Source organism: Scheffersomyces stipitis, chromosome 1 (assembly GCF_000209165.1).
Source record: "Scheffersomyces stipitis CBS 6054 chromosome 1, whole genome shotgun sequence".
NCBI lineage: Eukaryota > Fungi > Ascomycota > Pichiomycetes > Serinales > Debaryomycetaceae > Scheffersomyces > Scheffersomyces stipitis.
Genome location: NC_009068.1, coordinates 2,979,919 through 2,999,019, shown reverse-complemented (window position 1 = coordinate 2,999,019; position 19,101 = coordinate 2,979,919). Strand labels below are relative to the sequence as shown.

Genomic DNA, 19,101 nt, shown 5'->3' with positions numbered 1-19,101 from the left:
TAAACAGCTGAATATAGATACATTTTTCTGGAAGTTCATAGAGGTCTACTTTGCCACTTTTTGAAACAAAATGATAGATTTGAGTTCACACAGTTAAGACATCGCCAGTTGAGCCTTGGATACTTTCAGTAGCACTGAAACGCGACTACGCGTATCTTCATTCCAACTCGCGTCTATGCAGTTCCCCTTAATGACAATAATAATATCAAGAATTTAGGGAAGTCTGGATTTATCGTTTACTTTTTTCTTTTTGGTCTTCAACCAGTTTGGATTGGCTTCATATTTCATATTCAAGACAACTCACAGCAAGCCATGTCGAAGGTTCGCAAACCCTCCACACCATTGAGATCTGGTTCAGCTGCTGTGAAGAATGGCTCTGCCAGCTCTTCATCTAAACTTAAGCAGCTGAGCTTGATGTCTTTCTTCAAGCCAGCTTCCAAACCAGATTCTGAAAAGACAAAAGATAGTGCCAACCCGACCATGACTCAACCTCCGGCTTCATCCTCGCCCTTGAGAGCCAAATCGGAACAATCAAGACAGAATCTGAACGAAGCTTCAGATACGTTGAATACTTCTGTATTGGCCAGTGAAGCTGATTCTCATTCAGATAAGGAAAACGAAAACCAAATCATGTCCGAACACAACGCTGTTGAAACAGACACCCCGTTGTCTTCTGAAACAGGAACTACACCGATTCGTGTATCCAAGAAAGTTTCATTGCCCAAATCGTCTCCAATCCAGCCGAAAAAGGGAGAATTCAAGCGAAAGCCCAAACCGTTGGCCGAGAATCACCTCAATTCAAGTCCGTTAGTCAAACGTCGTTCTGCATCTCGTAGCGTCAGCTACGCTGAGTCAGATAGCGAAGACGAAGCTGTCAATCAAACATCAAGGAAGAGGAGAAAGGTTATAGAAAGTGATGATGACGAAGAGGATGATTTCAAACCGGCTGAAGAAGATGACGATGACGATGATATGAGCGACTTCATCGTTGATGATGATAAGGAAAGTGAGCCTGAGATAGAAGAAGATGATGAAGATGACTTTGCAGAAGAGACGCCAAGATCTAAGAAGTCCAAGTCCAAGTCAAGTTCGTCCTCATCCAGAAGCTCTCCTTCAAAGGAATCTTCTATTTCCAGTAACGTTCTAGGCGATAAATTCAAGGCTGGTTCCTCGTATAAAGCCACTCAACCTGCTACTAAGCCAAAATCTATTACTCCAGTTAAAACAACTCCAAAGAAGAACTTCTCCAAAGAAAACGAAGAGAGATACCAATGGCTCGTAGATGTCAGAGATGCAGAAAAGAGAACTACAGATGACCCCAACTACGATCCTCGAACATTGCACGTACCCCAATCTGCTTGGTCGAAATTTACTGCGTTTGAAAAACAGTACTGGGAAATCAAGTCTAAGATGTACAACACTGTAGTTTTCTTCAAGAAAGGTAAGTTCTACGAATTATACGAAAACGATGCTACGATTGCCAACACTGAATTTGATTTGAAAATAGCTGGCGGAGGACGGGCCAACATGAAGTTGGCGGGCATTCCTGAGATGTCGTTTGAGTACTGGGCAAAAGAGTTTATTAGCCATGGATACAAAGTCGCTAAAGTTGATCAAGTAGAAAGTCTTTTAGCAAAAGAGATGAGAGGTGGCGGTACTAAAGAAGAAAAGATTATCAAAAGAGAGTTGACTGGTGTCTTGACCGGGGGCACCTTAACTGACATGGATATGATCAGTGATGATATGGCAGTATACTGCTTGAGTGTCAAGGAAGAAATCTTGGATGACGGAAGCAAAATCTTTGGTGTTGTGTTTGTAGATACTGCTACTTCTGAAGTGAATTTCATTGAGTTCCCAGACGATGCCGAATGCACCAAGTTGGAAACCTTGATTACGCAAATCAAGCCCAAAGAGATCTTGTGTATGAAAGGAAACTTGTGTTCAATTGCAGTGAAGATATTGAAGTTCAATGCACAGGGACATCAAATCTGGAACCAATTGAACCCAATTTCTGAGTTCTGGGACTATGATACCACCTGTGAGAACTTAGTTTCAGCCAAATATTATGATGCCGAGGACTTAGATGATTATTCTAACTATCCTCCGACATTAATTGATTACAAAGACAACCATAAGGTTGCATTCGGTGCATTTGGTGGTTTGCTTTTTTATTTGAGGTCATTGAAATTAGATAGCAGTATCATGACTTTGGGTCATATTTCGGAATATCAGATTTCTAAGAATTCAAGTACTCATATGTTATTGGATGGTATCACCCTCAACAATTTGGAGATATTAAGCAACTCTTTCGATGGCGGAGACAAGGGTACGTTGTTCAAATTGATCAACAAGGCTTCCACACCATTTGGGAAAAGAGCAATGAAGTCATTGGTATTACACCCACTTATGAAAATCAATGAAATTAATGAACGATATGATGCCATAGAATACTTGATGAACGAGGGCCTTGAATTGAGAAGTAAATTGGAACAAACATTGACTTCCTTGCCAGATTTGGAGAGGCTCTTGGCTAGAATTCATAGTAAAACTTTGAAATTCAAGGATTTCTTGAAAGTAGTAGAAAGTTTTGAAGGTATTTCTAAATCATTAGGGCCATTGCATGAGTTTATTCCTGAGGAATCAGGAGCTTTGTTCAAACACTTGAAGAGCTTTCCAAGGGAACTTCCAGAACTTGTTTCTCAGTGGGACGATGCATTTGACAGAGAAGAAGCAAAGAAAGACGTTGTTGTCCCAACTGAGGGAGTGGATGCTGAATTTGACGACTCACAATGTAAAATGAAGATTTTAGAAGATAAGCTCGAGCAGTACTTGAAGGAATACAAGAGGACCTACAAATCTCATGAAGTGGTCTACAGAGATTCCGGTAAGGAAATCTACTTGATTGAACTTCCAAACAAGTTGGTCAAGCAAGTTCCAAATGACTGGCAACAGATGGGATCAACTTCTAAGGTGAAGCGATACTGGTCGCCAGAAGTTAAGAGAACTGCAAGAGAATTGATGGAACAGCGTGAATTGCACAAGATGGTATGTGAATCATTGAAAAGTAGAATGTACGAGAGATTTGACGCACATTATAAGACGTGGTTGAAAGCAGTTCATTCATTAGGTAAGATTGATTGCATACTTGCATTGACTAGAACTTCTGAAACCATTGGGTATCCATCATGCAGACCAGAGTTTGTTGATTCGGAAAAAGGTCAAATTGAATTTAGAGAACTCAGACATCCTTGTTTCCTCGCAAGCTCTGATTTTATTCCTAATGATGTTATCCTTGGAGGATCAGAGGCAAATTTTGGATTATTGACAGGAGCAAATGCTGCTGGTAAATCAACCTTGATGAGAACAACAGCTTTGGCAGTGATATTGGCCCAGATTGGTTGTTTTGTCCCTGCGTCGAGTGCCAAATTAAGCACTGTTGACAAGATTATGACTCGTTTAGGGGCTAATGACAACATCATGCAAGGTAAATCTACTTTCTTTGTAGAATTATCAGAAACTAAGAAGATCATCAGCAACGCGACTACAAGATCGTTGGTCATTTTAGATGAATTGGGAAGAGGTGGGTCTAGTAGTGATGGCTTTGCTATCGCGGAATCAACTTTGCACCATTTGGCAACGCACATTCAACCGCTAGGCTTCTTTGCAATACACTATGGTACGTTGGGATTGTCGTTCCAAAATCATCCCCAAATTAAGCCACTCAGAATGGCAATCATAATTGACAACAACTCTAGAAATATCACATTTTTGTACAAACTTGAAGAAGGTACAGCTCCAGGCTCATTTGGTATGAATGTAGCTTCCATGTGTGGTATAGCGAATACCATTGTGGATCTGGCAGAAGTGGCAGCCAAAGAATACGAACAGACGTCGAAGTTGAAGAAGACTCATAAGAATAACAGCCTTGGTTTAGGATTGCAGAGTGACTTTTCTTGGTTTGCTCAAGGTCGGACCTCCATTTTGAGTCTGGATATTTTGAACTACAGCGAGGATGTCAAGCAAGGAGCTCTCTCAAGTATTTTTGGAATGATCGAAAAGTTATAGCACAACATTGTATAGTAGAATAAATTCGATTATAATCAGTTTTAAAAAGAGGACATTTGCTATAAATTTACACTAGTTCTAATAACTATATCAGGAGTAATGGAGTGACTAACCACATATTGGGCATTCTTCAAATCATTGTTTTCAACTCTTCGTTTAGAATCAACTATCGAGCTACAAATGCCAGCTTCAAGATGTCTTTTAATCAACCGATCAACAATAACATCCAAGTCAACTGCAACCAACCATCTTTCATCGGACAAGGAACAAATTTCCCTCCAGTTGCCCTCGTTCAAATGAACATAGTTCCCTTCTAAGAGGATAACTCTTATTTCTGGAGTTATCTCTATCGAGTTCTCAATTGGATCCTTATCTTTATGATCAAAACTTGGAGCATAAATTACTTCATAAGTATTCCTTTTAATTTCATTAGTTAGTTTAAGTAATAACTCACTATTGAAAGTAAAAGGAGCACCTCTTCTGTCAAATGCCTCCTCGGGATCTTCCATTATTTTCAACTGGGAGCGGTAGTAATGAAAACCATCCTGTCCAAGAACAGCGACAGTTTTTCTTCCGATTCGCTTGTTGACTTCAGAACAAACCTTTTGGCTAATTGTTGATTTGCCTGAACCAGGTACACCAGCAATAGTGATAATTGCTCGCTCGTTCGCACTACGGGACTCTTGTAATTTAATTACCCTTTCTACCAACGTAGCAATTTCATAGTCTTTAATTTCTACAAATGTCATAATTGCAATTACAAAAAGAAAATGATTCAAAGATTTAGGAAACGTTCAATTGCAAGTCTTTTCATAATTATTAAGGGATTGCGAGATTCCAGCGATTTAATTGAATTACGGAGTCTTGAAAACTCTCAAGAACTGGAATAATCCACTCCGTCTATTCCATGTCGGGAATGAAGTATTTTTTAAGATACGACTCTATTTCGCAGCCCACAGCTATTTTAATATGGCTGTTGCAAACTCCTTCCAGGAGTATACTGCCCCTTTGGGAATTGAAGGAGTACAGAAAAGCGGTCAACCCCGCCGTTCGAGTTATGTCCCCCACATTGACAACTGCAACTGGTTGCAAGACGGAACATTAATGGAAGAACAATAAGCCAATTACCCCATTCGGCCGCATTTTGATAGATACCGGAAATTTACCCCAGGTTTGTCAGATCCTCCACACGATATTAACATAGTACCATAAGTTCACTCATTCCTCATGTTCGAGGCTGGCGGGGCCCGGCAATGATGTAATCATAAGAATAGCTCCAGTATAAATAAATTGACATTTCCAAACCAATTCCCAATTTGATCATGATTATCAGATATTAATTCATACAAACATGAGAGAAGTTGGTATTCTTGATGTTGCCCATGGCAACGTTGTAACTATAATGATGAAAGATCCAGTAGTATTTTTGGTGATTTTATTTGCATCCCTTGGAGGTTTGCTTTTTGGTTATGATCAAGGGGTTATTAGTGGCATTGTCACAATGGAATCTTTTGGTGCAAAATTCCCCAGAATTTTTATGGATGCCGATTACAAGGGTTGGTTTGTGTCTACTTTTTTGCTATGCGCATGGTTTGGCTCTATTATTAATACTCCAATTGTTGATAGGTTTGGAAGACGTGATTCTATCACAATCTCTTGTGTTATTTTTGTCATTGGTTCTGCGTTCCAATGTGCTGGCATTAATACAAGTATGTTATTTGGTGGGCGTGCTGTTGCTGGTCTTGCAGTCGGTCAATTAACCATGGTAGTTCCAATGTACATGTCGGAATTGGCTCCTCCATCGGTGAGAGGTGGGTTGGTTGTAATTCAGCAACTTTCGATTACAATTGGTATCATGATTTCCTATTGGTTGGATTATGGCACTCATTTTATTGGAGGTACTAGATGTGCTCCTAGTCACCCATACCAAGGTGAAACTTTTAACCCTAATGTGGATGTTCCTCCAGGTGGCTGCTATGGTCAAAGTGATGCCAGTTGGAGAATTCCTTTTGGTGTTCAGATTGCTCCAGCAGTGTTGTTGGGTATTGGAATGATATTTTTCCCAAGATCTCCCAGATGGTTACTCTCTAAAGGTCGCGACGAAGAAGCTTGGAGCTCTTTGAAATATCTCAGAAGAAAGAGTCATGAGGATCAAGTCGAAAGAGAGTTTGCTGAAATTAAGGCAGAGGTCGTTTATGAAGACAAGTACAAGGAAAAGAGATTCCCTGGTAAGACTGGAGTTGCTTTAACACTTACTGGATACTGGGATATTCTTACTACTAAATCTCACTTCAAGAGAGTTTTTATTGGATCAGCTGTCATGTTCTTCCAACAATTCATTGGCTGCAATGCAATAATTTATTACGCACCTACAATTTTCACACAATTGGGAATGAACTCTACAACTACTTCCTTGCTTGGTACTGGTCTTTATGGTATTGTTAATTGTCTTTCCACCCTTCCAGCAGTGTTCTTGATCGATAGATGTGGAAGAAAGACTTTGTTAATGGCAGGTGCTATTGGAACTTTTATTTCCTTGGTTATTGTCGGCGCAATCGTTGGCAAGTATGGCGATCGTTTATCTGAATTCAAGACAGCAGGGAGAACTGCAATTGCTTTCATTTTCATTTATGATGTGAATTTCTCGTACAGTTGGGCTCCAATTGGATGGGTTTTACCCTCAGAGATTTTCCCAATCGGCATCAGATCCAATGCCATCTCCATAACTACCTCATCTACTTGGATGAATAATTTTATTATTGGCTTGGTCACTCCACATATGTTAGAAACAATGAAGTGGGGCACTTACATTTTTTTTGCAGCGTTTGCTATTATTGCGTTCTTTTTCACTTGGCTTATCATCCCGGAAACCAAGGGAGTTCCATTGGAAGAAATGGATGCCGTGTTTGGCGATACTGCAGCATTGCAGGAAAAGAATTTGGTTACCATTACGTCAGTTTCTGAATCTGACGCCAAGGATCGCAACTCGATTGAAATGTCAGAATAAATAGACTGGCTCTGAATGCGTTTATATAAATTCAATAAATGATTAACGAAATTAATAGTCTTGACTACAATCTCAGAATCGATTCTTTGTTCCAATATATTATTTTTCTGCAGAGTTGCAGCCAATGCAATGCGAATTAATTATAAGGCTGCCAGGTGCAGTGCTGACATCAGCCATGAGCTAAGCAAGTATAATCCACGCTACAAACCAGGCATGATTCTTAATGGCACCACTTCGTGGCAAAAGATATAAGAACAATATTACTTGCTGGTTCCTCCATTTATATTTCAATTTCGGTTTTTCCTTCACAATCGATATATTCTACTAATTTCCATACTAATATTCTACAATGATCGCTCAATTAGGTTTGAACACCAAGATTCCTTACCATTTCTTGTTCTGGGGAGTTGCATTTGGTGGTTCGTCTTTCTATTCATTTATCGTTTCTCCACTTGTTTTCAAAAAGTTGCCTAGAGAAGAATTCAGTAACTTGCAAACCCAGGTGTTCCCCACTTATTTTTCTGGTCAAATCGTAGCTCCTATTATCTTGGGGTTGACTTCTCCATTGAAGCTTTGTCCATTCACTACTGGTTTACTTGTCGCTTCTTCTGTCGGAGGATTGTTGAACTTCTACTGGTTGATGCCAGTTTGCCGCAACCTCAAGGAGAAGAAGAACAAGTTGATTGCTGATAAATTGGATACTACTGAATCTGGTGAACCAACTGAAGAGTACACTGCTACCATCAAGAAGTTTGGTGCCTACCACGGTCTTTCCTCTTTGGCTAATGCCTTGTCCATTGTCTCTCTCGGTTTCTACGGTGTCTTGTTGGCCAAGAAACTTGTCTAAGCAGAGGACATTTATATAAAAACAATATGTTTGGGAGTTGAAATCTGAAGAAGCAGAATTTCAACAATGGAAAATTTATGTACATACTACCTCGAATTTGATCAGGGAGCCTATTCCCAAATATATATATGAATATTATGTAGCAGACGTGCCCGTAACATTATCAAGCTATATTATTAAGCTAACGTGAACTGATTAAACTATGGTACAAAATATGAGACGGTGGCTATTACTGGCTTATTTATTCTTCTTAGCTGCAATTGCGGCTTCAGCCTTTGCAACTTCAGCTTTGTCTTTGGCGATTTCTTCAGCATAGACCTTTGGATAGTAGACGAAAAGAAGAAGGTATCCGAGACCAAAAGTACCTCCAATGAACAAAACAGCATGTGGAGCGATTTTTGTCATTGGCATATAGGGGTCAAGGTACAATTGTCTCATTATATATGCGTAATGGAAGAGAATTGCACACATCACCAAGAAACTCACAGCAAAGAACTTGACATCCTTGATGAGCTTGGGGGTGACGTATTTTTCATAGAGAGTCTTGGTTGGTCTCTTTGTAGAGCCTACGGCAGCAGATTCGGACATGGCTATTTTCTGTATTGACCTTTTACCCTTGGAGGAGATTTCGGCACGGAATCGAAAGAAGAATCTGGAGATATTGGTGCCGAACTCTTTTTTGAAGATGAGCCAAACATGTAAGAGGACAGCGACATTTGAATTGATATTTTTCTGGTAGCAGCTCGCGCGACATTTTTGCTATTCCACACTGCAGGCTGACTTGACTTCAAGTACATTTTACAGTGTGCTAACTTTGCTTACGTCTGTGTGTATGGCAGGAACGACGTTTATGCACTCAAAACTCCGATCCTCGATGCATAACATAACACCATATCCGTGGCTTTAGGCAGATTGATTTGATGTTGTAGCAAAATATCGATAAAAATACTACTGCTAGTAATAATAATCCCATGGCCAGGTCATTCTATGGTATAACTTACTAGTTGTTTCCTGCCTACTGTTCCCCTCCATGTGGATCTAAAAAAGCCACTGGAACCTCACTATATTGTCAGGAAGACGATTTCGGTTGGAGTTCTGCTGTATTTTAGTCTCAGCTGATAAATATATTCGTATACGAGAACTATCCAATACAGGAATGCACCTTCCACTAAGTTTGCACCCCTTTAGTCCGCGATCTTTGCTTCTGGAGTTAGGATCTAGAATGAATGATAATGAATATGATAATGAAAATTAACAGGTCATAGAGAACGTGCATTGAAAGTATCCATGCTGCTGAAGTACGTCCTCGAGGCAGACCAAATCTCGATTTTAGTATTTATAAGCACAGTAGGATAGAGCTGAAGGATCCTTCTACGGCAATCATTCAGAACCAAAAAGAGTCTCATCGCCTTCGGAGTGGTGATATCACCAAATACTGATACAATTCCGACGTGGTCTTCCGGCAATAAATTTTTATTGAATGTTAAATTTCCGTGGTTGATTTCCTTCAACGTAGTTTTTCCGGTTACTCCCTAGTAGGCCCACACTGCATGTTAGCAGACGCCGGCTAAAAATAAAAACACACCACTAAACTCAAAATTACGATCTTTAAGAATAATTACTGCATGTCGCGGTAAATGACCTGATCATAGTATTAGCGAGAACGGTTATCTACAGAATAGGGAGCCAAGAGTAAGGTGATTCAGTTCATAGTTACACATCATGGCAGCGATGCCTGTGGCTGTTTTCGGAAACGTTTCCTGTGTCCACTGGCTCCAAACTATATTTAAGCAATCTTCTTTTCCCTGTACCATTCCCGTACTCCGAACAGAAAAATATTTCAATGTTCCATAGTTAAACAAAATAGGTTTCATTAATCGACTGCAAATTATATATATTTACAATGAGCCAGCAAGGAGTTTTCACAGAAGAATTCTTCCCGGTCGATCCCAAAGTCTTATCCCCCAATTTCGACGGTCAGGCGGAGGACCAGACCTGGTTGAATGATTTGCTAGCCAAATCAGCACCTGTCACTACCAGCAATAGCTTCACAGGGTTGTCGAACTATGACAACCCCAAAAGTACACTACAAATACTAAACCAACCTATAGACTTTGCTAGACTTTTCGAGAGCGACAGCTTGTTCAGCACCGACGGATTTGTCTCTAGCTCGGACGTTTCTTCAAGTAACAGTCCCAACGTCAAAGTTGAACCTGAAGAAAACGAAGGAGTTCCAGATATGGCCGTTATAGACAATAAATTAAGAAAGATCCAATCCATGCCAGATCACACTCCTAATATGCTCGAAACTATTTTTGACACTAAAGACATTCTCAAACAAGAACAGTCACTCGTTAACTCCCCTAAGAAGAACCCTGCAGAAGATATTAATCCTGTTTTAAAGAAGTCTCACTCCTTCATTGGCATTGGCGAAGTCAAGAAGCCTACCAGAAGAAGAACCCCAAGAAAGAGATTGACCGAGACCCAGAAGGAGGCTCACAACAAGATTGAGAAGAAGTATAGAATTAATATCAATGCTAAGATTGCAGGGTTGCAAAAGATAATACCCTGGGTTGCTCTTGACAAGACTGCATTTGAAACTGGAAGAAAAGAGGACGACGACGAGACTTCCAACTGTAGCAGATTGAACAAGTCCATTATCTTAGAGAAGGCTACTGACTATATCTTGTACATGCAGCAGAACGAAAATAGACTTTTGGAAGAGAATAGATTGCTCAAAAGAGAATTAGAGCAGTTGAGAGCCAGCTACAATGCTCTCACGAGATAATTTGCACTTTCTTTAAACAATTATTGCCCTGGAGGAGAAAATTTTAGATAGATACATTTTAGTTCTTTTGTATGATAGAATGACTTACGATATTAATGAATTGGATAGACCTGACAATTATAAAACGTATTATGATGGCGTATACAATTATGCGGTAAGGACAGAGCTGCAAGGCTGTTCCTGAAAGCTCGCCCCTGGAGTTGCAACGCCGTTCCCATCAAGGCATTTCACGGATGTACATTGCCGCCATATAGAAGGTTGCACTCTTTTCTATTGTGAAAAAATTTTTTGATGCGGTCTTCGCGAGTTAATCCGAATTTCGCACCCATACCGAATGTTCACAAGCATGACACATTTTCGCCGTTTGATTTTGCTAGCGTTTGCCGTTGCATGTTGTGACAGCGGTTGCAATTTCCAGGGCGTTTAGAATAACGCACTATGCATAAAGCATCGCAACTCCAGGATTTTCCCCCGACTTGTTTTTGGTTTATAAGTCAACATTTACCCTAAAGGAAGGAGATACCTGTTTTTTTACATTTCATTCATAGATTGGCTCTTCACAGATTGGCACTTGGTTGCATATTCTCAATTGACGGAAAAGTAGGTAGAGAATGTCAGACAATAGTTTAGCAGCCAAGAAAGACGAGGACGTCTGTTCAGTCGCTACTTTCCAATTGCAAGCTGAAACCAAGGAATCCAGTCACCCCACTCCTACTCACAAGACATCCAAGTTCAAGAAATTCATTGCTGATTTCAAAACTGTCGACGCAACCAAGGATTTGGAAGTAGGAAAGGAAATCCAAATAACTACATTAGATGACAATCTTAGAGACTACCAAGTCAAATTAATTGCATTAGGTTCATGTATTGGTAGTGGTTTATTTATTTCCAGTGCTTCTGCTCTTTCTACCGCTGGACCAGCAGGTTGTATCATCGGTTATGTTATTGTTGCTTTCCTCATTTTCTTCATTGTTCAAGCATTGGGAGAATTGACCAGTTCTTACCCAGTTAGAGGTAACTTTTTAGCCTACAGTACCAAATTCATTGACGAATCTTGGGGGTTCGCAATGAACTGGAACTATTGTTTGCAATGGTTGGTAACTACTCCTCTTTCATTAGTTTCTGCATCTTTAACAATTGAATTCTGGCACACGGAGGTAAACACAGCAGTCTTCGTTGCTATCTTCTATGTCATCATTTGCATCATCAACATCTTTGGGGTTAGAGGCTACGGCTATGGAGAATCTTTCTTTTCTGTTATCAAAGTAGTCGGTATTCTTGGCTTCTGTGTTTTGGCAATTGTTCTCATTGCTGGAGGTGGAGAACAAGGATACATTGGTGCAAAGTTTTGGCACAATCCAGGTGCATTTGCTAACTCGTTCCATGGTGTTTGCAACACATTGGTCAATGCAACTTTTAGTTTCGCTGGTACAGAGTTAGTAGCTATTGCCGCTGCTTCTTCTCCTAACCCTCGTAGAGCCTTGAATAAGGCACTCAAACAAATTTTTTGGAGAATCACTGTGTTCTATATGCTTGCCATCATTTTAATTTGTTTCTTGGTTCCATACAACGATCCGTCGTTGATGGGTAACTCAGGCTCTTCTGCTTCTCCTTTTGTGATTGCAATTAAAAACGGTGGCATCAAAGCATTACCGTCTATCTTTAATGTCATCATTTTGCTTGCAGTACTTTCAGTTGCTAATGCGAGCGTCTTTGCTTCTTATAGACCCTTGGTTGCTTTAGCTGAAGCAGGCCATGGTCCAAAGTTTTTGGCTTATGTAGACAAAAAAGGAAGACCAATCTACTCTATCATGATTGCTTTAGCGTTTGGGTTGATTGGGTTTGTGTGTGCCTCGTCGCAACAGGCTACTGTATTCAATTGGCTTTTGGCTCTCAGTGGTCTTTCTACCATTTTCATTTGGTTTTCTATCTCATTGGCTCAGGTCAGAGTCAATTATGCTTGCAAAGTGCAAGGTATTTCCACCGATAATGTTCCGTTCAAAGCCATGGGAGGCGACTACGGTGCTTACTTTTCGATGTTTGTTAACATTTTGATCTTGATTGCCCAATTTTACGTTGCCTTGTACCCAGTCGGAGGAGAAAAGTTGAACGCCAACACATTTTTCCAAGCTTATCTTGCGGCTCCAGTGGTTCTATTCTTTTACATTATCCACAAGGTGTGGACTAGAAACTGGAGCTTGTACATAAAGGCTGACCAAATTGATGTTACTACCGGAAGAAACATTATTGATATGGATCTTGTAACCCAAGAATTGTACGAGGAAAAGACTCGTATGAAAGAACAGCCGTGGTACTCTCGTTTCTTCAACTTTTGGTGTTAAATTGCACCCATCTGTACACTAACATTTACTGGCATTTTATAGACAAAATAGTGTGACGAGTCTACTAATTCACATATTTAAATTCTCTTCTAAGAAAAGAACATTTCGTAGTATGGACGGGATATATAATACCACTTGTCGTATATCTATTCTAGTACTTTCTTCCATTTACTCTCCTTTGCACTCTATTAGCCCCTGCTATTTAACTGCAAAATGCGACATTCTACTAATTTTTGTATCTACTCGACTCCTGTATATATTCACTCGCTAGAACTCACTCTGAAAATGACAGATAAACAAAGTGGATGCCAACTTTCAAACTATTTTTATTGTATTCTTTCCTTTTTGTACCCAAGAACCTCTCTTTTACAGCCAATTGTGTCATGAGCAACGTCCAACAGCTCACTGTAGGTCTTTCAAACCTTGCATCGGAGTCCAAGAGGAGATACACGGACGTAAGGCATGGCTGCGATACAGCACTAGCTGATTGTAAATTGTACCAGCCTAATAAATCGATCCATGATATCACCAATGAACAGCACAGGCAGCATATAATAGCACCCTTTGTAGCGTCGTGCCGGACAGGTAACGCCAAGATTGCCACCATAGCCATTCCCACTATACACAAATTGATCATGGCAGGTGTAGTGCCACTGGGTAGTTTAGGAAGTTTGGTAGATTCGTTGATGGAAGCTTCGCATCTAGCAGTGGATATTCAGTTGAGAATTCTCCAGAGTCTTCCCTCATTGATGCAAAATTACACGAAAGAATTTACAGGCGAATTGCTTGTCAAGCTACTTGCGTTGTGTTCGAGTTTGACCACCAACAACAAGTCAACTGTGGTTATCAATACTGCATCAGCTACTTTGCAACAGCTCTTCAGTAATGTGTTTGATAAATACAAAGAGCACACAGAGGAGACTGAAAGAAACTTGGAAATCACCATTGACAATAATGAGATTATTAAAGTAGACGCTATTGCCCTTGAAGGGTTCAGCGTCTTCCAGGATATCACTCATGCCATAGAAAACGAAAAGCAAACTTATCTTAATGACACAATCCATATGAAAGTCACTTCGGCTTTAGAAATCATAGAGAATATTTTGACGAACCACAAGGAAACATTCCATTCGCATCAAGAATTGGCGTATTTGCTCAGAGTGAAAGTCATACCTTCTTTGCTCAGAATTCTAAACTCACCACACAAGAACTTTCCTCTTATCACAAGAACTATGAGAGTTATCCATGTACTATTGGCTACACAATTAAAAAACTTGGAGATTGAGAGTGAAATTGTTTTGTCATTTTTAAACCATATTCTTCTCAACAACGAAGGTGGCGCAAAAGTAGTCAACTGGGAAAAGATTCTCGTCTTGGAAATGTTCAAATCGCTTTTCACAGATTTCAGAGTATTAAAATCCATCTATGAGACTTACGACAATAGCTCTCGTAAGAAGAACGTTATCCACGAGCTTGTATCCATATTAAGCACATTTTTACTGTACAATTCGTATCTTTTCAACGATATAGTGAAACCACTTCCAAAGTTTCCCACTCGTTCTGATTTAAGTTCAGCTCCTACTCTGCATGATGGCGCTTATCCTATATACCTTTCGAAGGTGCTGTCAACCATGAAAGTTGCTATTATTGACCACTTGGATAAATCTGAACCCCCATTGGCTATACCCCAAACTTATCCAGTCTTTCTCATATACAACATTCTCTTAGCATATGCTGATGGTATTGCCAAATTTGTGCAATCGTTATCAGATAATTCCGATACCAACAATCTTGAGGCTGATGTAGAATTCACAAACGCCTTCATCGAATCTTGTTTCACAGAAATCTCTGCTTTGTTTGAGAAGTTTATCTACACTCTGATGGATGATGATGCTTTCCATTTGCTTGTCAGATCTTTACAGAGATACACACATACTACTGGCCTTTTGGGCCTTGGTAAATTGAGAGATAAACTCTTGATCATTATTTCTACGTCTGTAACGAGAAATACTTTAAATGAGGAAACAAACAATGGAAGCTCTTCTGGATTCAGTGAGCAAGGAAAGCAGTTGTTTGCATTCGGGGAATCGTTAGTAGAATCATTCGGTGCCACATTGCAACCCCATATTGGTGATGGTAATAGCAACAATGCCCAACCAGTTCAACTTAGATCTAGATACTTCAACTCAAGACATGTGACATGTTTGAGAGCATTGGCTAATCTTGCAGTTTCTTTAGGTTCTACCTTGCAAGACTCATGGAAGATTATCTGGAAGACTTTTCAATGGTGTGATTATTTCCTTTATGGTCCTGATGAATATAGCGGATATTACAACCATAAACTGTACAAGAACTTTACTGATTCGATGTTACCACAGTTGTCTACTTCGGATATTAGCAATTACGATTTTTCAAGGAGGAAGATGTTCGACAGTCTTAGCGAATATCCTGCTGAGTCATTCCAACGGTTGTTGGAGGCATTGATTCAGCTTTCAGAGTTGCTGTTTGAAGTGGAAGAGGATTCTCAAGAAGTAGAACTCAATGAAAAGTCAAACGAAAGTAATGAATCTATTGACGATGATTTAGAAGTGTGTCCATACAACAAAACATTTTACTTGTTGAAGGTTTTGAGCTTCGCAGAAAATGACTCAAATCAGTATCTCATCAAGTTTGACAAACCGTGGGACTCTTTTTGCAAATATTTTATCAAGTTGGGAACAAGAAGAGATTTGAATTACAATCTTCGTATTTTCATTATCACTACCTTTAATGATATTGTGAAATCTGTAGCAGACCAAGGGTTCAAGTCAGCTGACGAAATTACTATAAGACAAACTTCGGAAAAATCTCTAGGGGCATTGAATAATTATCTTGTTGCGATGTTCGAATTAGGAATCCCACAAGAGCTTTTGGTTTTGAATTGTGAGACTGAGCTTCATCTTTTGACTTTAACAACGTTGCATGAATTGATAGATAAATACGACACTTATTATCAGAGTTCGTGGCATACGGTATTCACTATTATAAATACCCCGTTCAAGACTGTTGGCTCACTCAGCGAGGACAATAATTTGAAAGAAAAGAACCGTTTATTGATTGAAAAGTCATTTGATACTTTGAAATTGATTTTGGATGAGTTTATGTCTTCCTTGCCTTACGACCAATTGAAGCTTCTAATTGATACTCTTCATAACTTTTGTTCTCAGCATTACGATTTGAACATTTCCTTCAGTTCAGTTAGTTACTTTTGGATGATCAGTGACTCCTTGAAGTCGCGAATTTCAATTGTTACCGAAATGAACCGTGATGAATTAAACAAAGAACAAGAGAAGTTGACGAACATCAGTGAGCTCACAGCTTACATTGATACTCATGATTCGAAAGAGTCATATCTATTCTATATATTAGTTGATGATTACTTATTGTCAACTTTGGTTAAACTTTCCTTCGATGATAGAGCTCAAGTTAGAGATGGATCCATCCAGACCTTTTTCCAAATTATAGATGTTCATGGTGCCCTTTTGACAGCGTCGATGTCGTGGGACTTGTTTTACAGAATTGTTCTTCCCGATTTGTTGAGTGTTAAAGTAATAAATAGTGCCAACATTGGAGATTGGGTCGAGAGCTTGAATTTGATCCTTTCAGGGGTGATTGCGCTCTACGGAAAATTTATGATGGACTTTAACGAAATTCCCAAGGTTCATGAAAAATGGGAAAGGTTAATTCAATATTTCAATGACTTGCTAGATTTGAAAAGTATTGAATTGAACTTGAAAGTGTTCGGTTCCTTTCAAGATCTTTTGATTTCGTTTAGAAATGTTGATATTTCAAAGATTCATGAATTCAATAGAATTCGTACTTTGTTGTTCAAATTTTGGGTGGGAATTCCGATTGAGTATGACTTTGTCAATGTTTCATACCAGGAGTCCGTAACTTCACTTATGGATTGTTTTCCAGCACTTTACAATTTAATAGCCGGCCAGCTCACGTTAGAAGAAGTCAATACCATTTTGACTGTTTTGAACAAATGCGCTAGGAATCCTGTTTTACCGACTTCATATTTGGATAATGTCAGGCCTTCCAAGTTGCAAAGTTCTGTGATTAAGAATTTGACAATTATTTCAAGTTCTGATCCAAAGATTCAGTCTCAAGTCATTCAACAGCTCAGTAATATCTTGGTGTATCCATTTGGTATTAGGTCTACTATCGAACTGAAATTAAGTAGCAATAAGTTGATCACAAACAAGTTTAAGATTCCGACGTTCATAGCCATAAGTCATATTTCAATCAAGTTATTGAAGACTAAATTGAAGGAATTGGCTGACTCCAAAGTCTTGGTCGAAGACAAGGGTATAATCAAGGTGTTGAAGTCATTGCTAGAGATTATTAGTTCAAAGTCTGTTGGTATTGAAACTGAAGAACAGGCACTCTGGATTGAAGCTAGCGAGATTCTTAAGGATCTAGTAGAGCAACTTATCAAAGACAAGAATGTTGGAGGAGACAAGGAGTTGTGGAGATTGATCATCAACGCAGTGAAATTATGTTACGAGTACAAGGACCAAGGGGCTATTTTTGAAGATTTCAACATCAAGCAATACCAAGAATTGAGCCGCATGATATTGCCAACTTTGCTCGAAGACAGCCAGCATCAGGAGTTGATCAGTGATTGGATCGAAAGCATTTACCGTAACTCGTATCTTTATGAGTTTGATGAGTTGGAAACTTCTATCATGGCGGAAAATGAATCTACGGAAGATTTGGTCACACACTTTCTGAACTTTGACTTTGATGGCTCATTTGGGTCCACAAAGCCGCTTGTCAAGCATCGTAATAAGATTACGAGATTCAATTGTTTGACGGAATTGATTCGATTCTGTCAGGATCCAGTCAATGAACAGTTGAATGTCACCAGTCAATACTACTTTGCTTGCCGTGCTTCATTATGTCTTCGTAGATTTATCAGCGACGCAAAACTATTGAACAGATGTCCTATAGCTAAAGTTCAAGAGGAGGAGCTTATACTTGTGTTGAATGGGTTAGCGGATATCAAGAGCGTCACGCAAGAGAATAGAGATAACTTGCGAAAGTTGTATCCGTTAGTGGTAAAGTTGGTTCCCTTCACATCGAGAATCAGCGGACTAGACGTTTTGGTGGAAAAAGTTTTACATAGATTTTAGAGGTAATAAAAACATTGGGACATTACGGAGATATTTAAGTCTTCTAGACGTTATTTAACTGTAGTGCTTTATGATGTCTATGAAAAGATGGACTGAAAAGCTGAGGCAAGTTGCGACTATACAGCGAAAATGAATAATTTCAGAACATTTCAGAAAACAATTCAGTATTATTAGCCAGATTGCGGGCAAAATGAGAGGCAGAGCAATTGATTATAAAAATGCTACTTGGCTGGTTAGTCACTTCAAGTTTTGGAGTCATATAATCGCAATCTTTACAGAACACAGTGCGAAAATTAAAGTCCAACGGTGAGTTCTGAAAAGATATTAATGAGAGGAGATCATTGAGTGTGAGAGCTGCAGATACAGACTGCCGGCTCTAGCGGATAAATAAATGGCACTATTTTGGAAGAGAAGTCTTCGGCAGATATCTTTTACCAGGATTTGCACCCGTCGCTGACTTTTGCCGGTACCTGATTAGCGGGTATATTAATAGAACACAGTATGCAGAGGCACAGTAATGTTTTGTCCAGATTTTAGCACCAATATGGAAAAAAAAACAAGCGAGGCACGTCTGTGTGCAGAGAAAATAGAGAGGGAAAATAGCGAGAAAAAAGACTCAATTTTCAGTGTCAGAATATGAAATAGTGGCATTTCTGAGCCTGCTTCCCATATTTTTCCGTGGTACCATAAAGTGGAAAATAGCGAGAGAAAGCAAGGCAAAAGGAACACAGTGATTGTGGCGATATCACGAGTTTTTGGCCCGTTTCGAAATGAAATTTGTCGAGAAGACGCGTAAATACAATAAGCTATATAGACCATGTTAGATTCGCTTAATAAATAGAAGAAATGCTGTTTCAGTAGATTCCCGATCTCTA

General features: G+C 39.4%; 5 protein-coding genes across 5 annotated transcripts; 4 read left to right on the top strand and 1 right to left on the bottom strand. All coding sequences in view use genetic code 12, as the record gives it.

Annotated features, from left to right (window-relative positions):
- Nucleotides 1-312: 312 nt before the first annotated feature.
- Nucleotides 313-4,108, top strand: MSH6 (Mismatch repair ATPase MSH6 (MutS family); the record flags this gene model as incomplete). Its single annotated transcript, XM_001387102.1, has 2 exons — nt 313-648; nt 763-4,108. 2 exons carry the CDS (start codon nt 313-315, stop codon nt 4,063-4,065), a joined length of 3,639 nt encoding a protein of 1,212 aa, XP_001387139.2.
- A 16-nt stretch (nt 4,109-4,124) lies between these two features.
- Nucleotides 4,125-4,814, bottom strand: YFH7.2 (Predicted panthothenate kinase/uridine kinase-related protein; the record flags this gene model as incomplete). The annotated part of the gene is made up of 1 exon (XM_001386865.1): nt 4,125-4,814. One exon carries the CDS (start codon nt 4,812-4,814, stop codon nt 4,125-4,127), a length of 690 nt encoding a protein of 229 aa, XP_001386902.1.
- A 602-nt stretch (nt 4,815-5,416) lies between these two features.
- Nucleotides 5,417-7,072, top strand: XUT3 (sugar transporter, putative; the record flags this gene model as incomplete). Its single annotated transcript, XM_001387101.1, has 1 exon — nt 5,417-7,072. One exon carries the CDS (start codon nt 5,417-5,419, stop codon nt 7,070-7,072), a length of 1,656 nt encoding a protein of 551 aa, XP_001387138.1.
- Nucleotides 7,073-7,285: 213 nt separating this feature from the next.
- Nucleotides 7,286-13,049, top strand: HIP1 (histidine permease; the record flags this gene model as incomplete). The annotated part of the gene is made up of 3 exons (XM_001387100.1): nt 7,286-7,308; nt 8,724; nt 11,484-13,049. The coding sequence occupies 3 exons, from the start codon at nt 7,286-7,288 to the stop codon at nt 13,047-13,049; spliced, it is 1,590 nt and encodes a 529-aa protein (XP_001387137.1).
- A 383-nt stretch (nt 13,050-13,432) lies between these two features.
- Nucleotides 13,433-18,226, top strand: PICST_53245 (predicted protein; the record flags this gene model as incomplete). Its single annotated transcript, XM_001387099.1, has 2 exons — nt 13,433-15,559; nt 15,599-18,226. The coding sequence occupies 2 exons, from the start codon at nt 13,433-13,435 to the stop codon at nt 18,224-18,226; spliced, it is 4,755 nt and encodes a 1,584-aa protein (XP_001387136.2).
- Nucleotides 18,227-19,101: the final 875 nt, after the last annotated feature.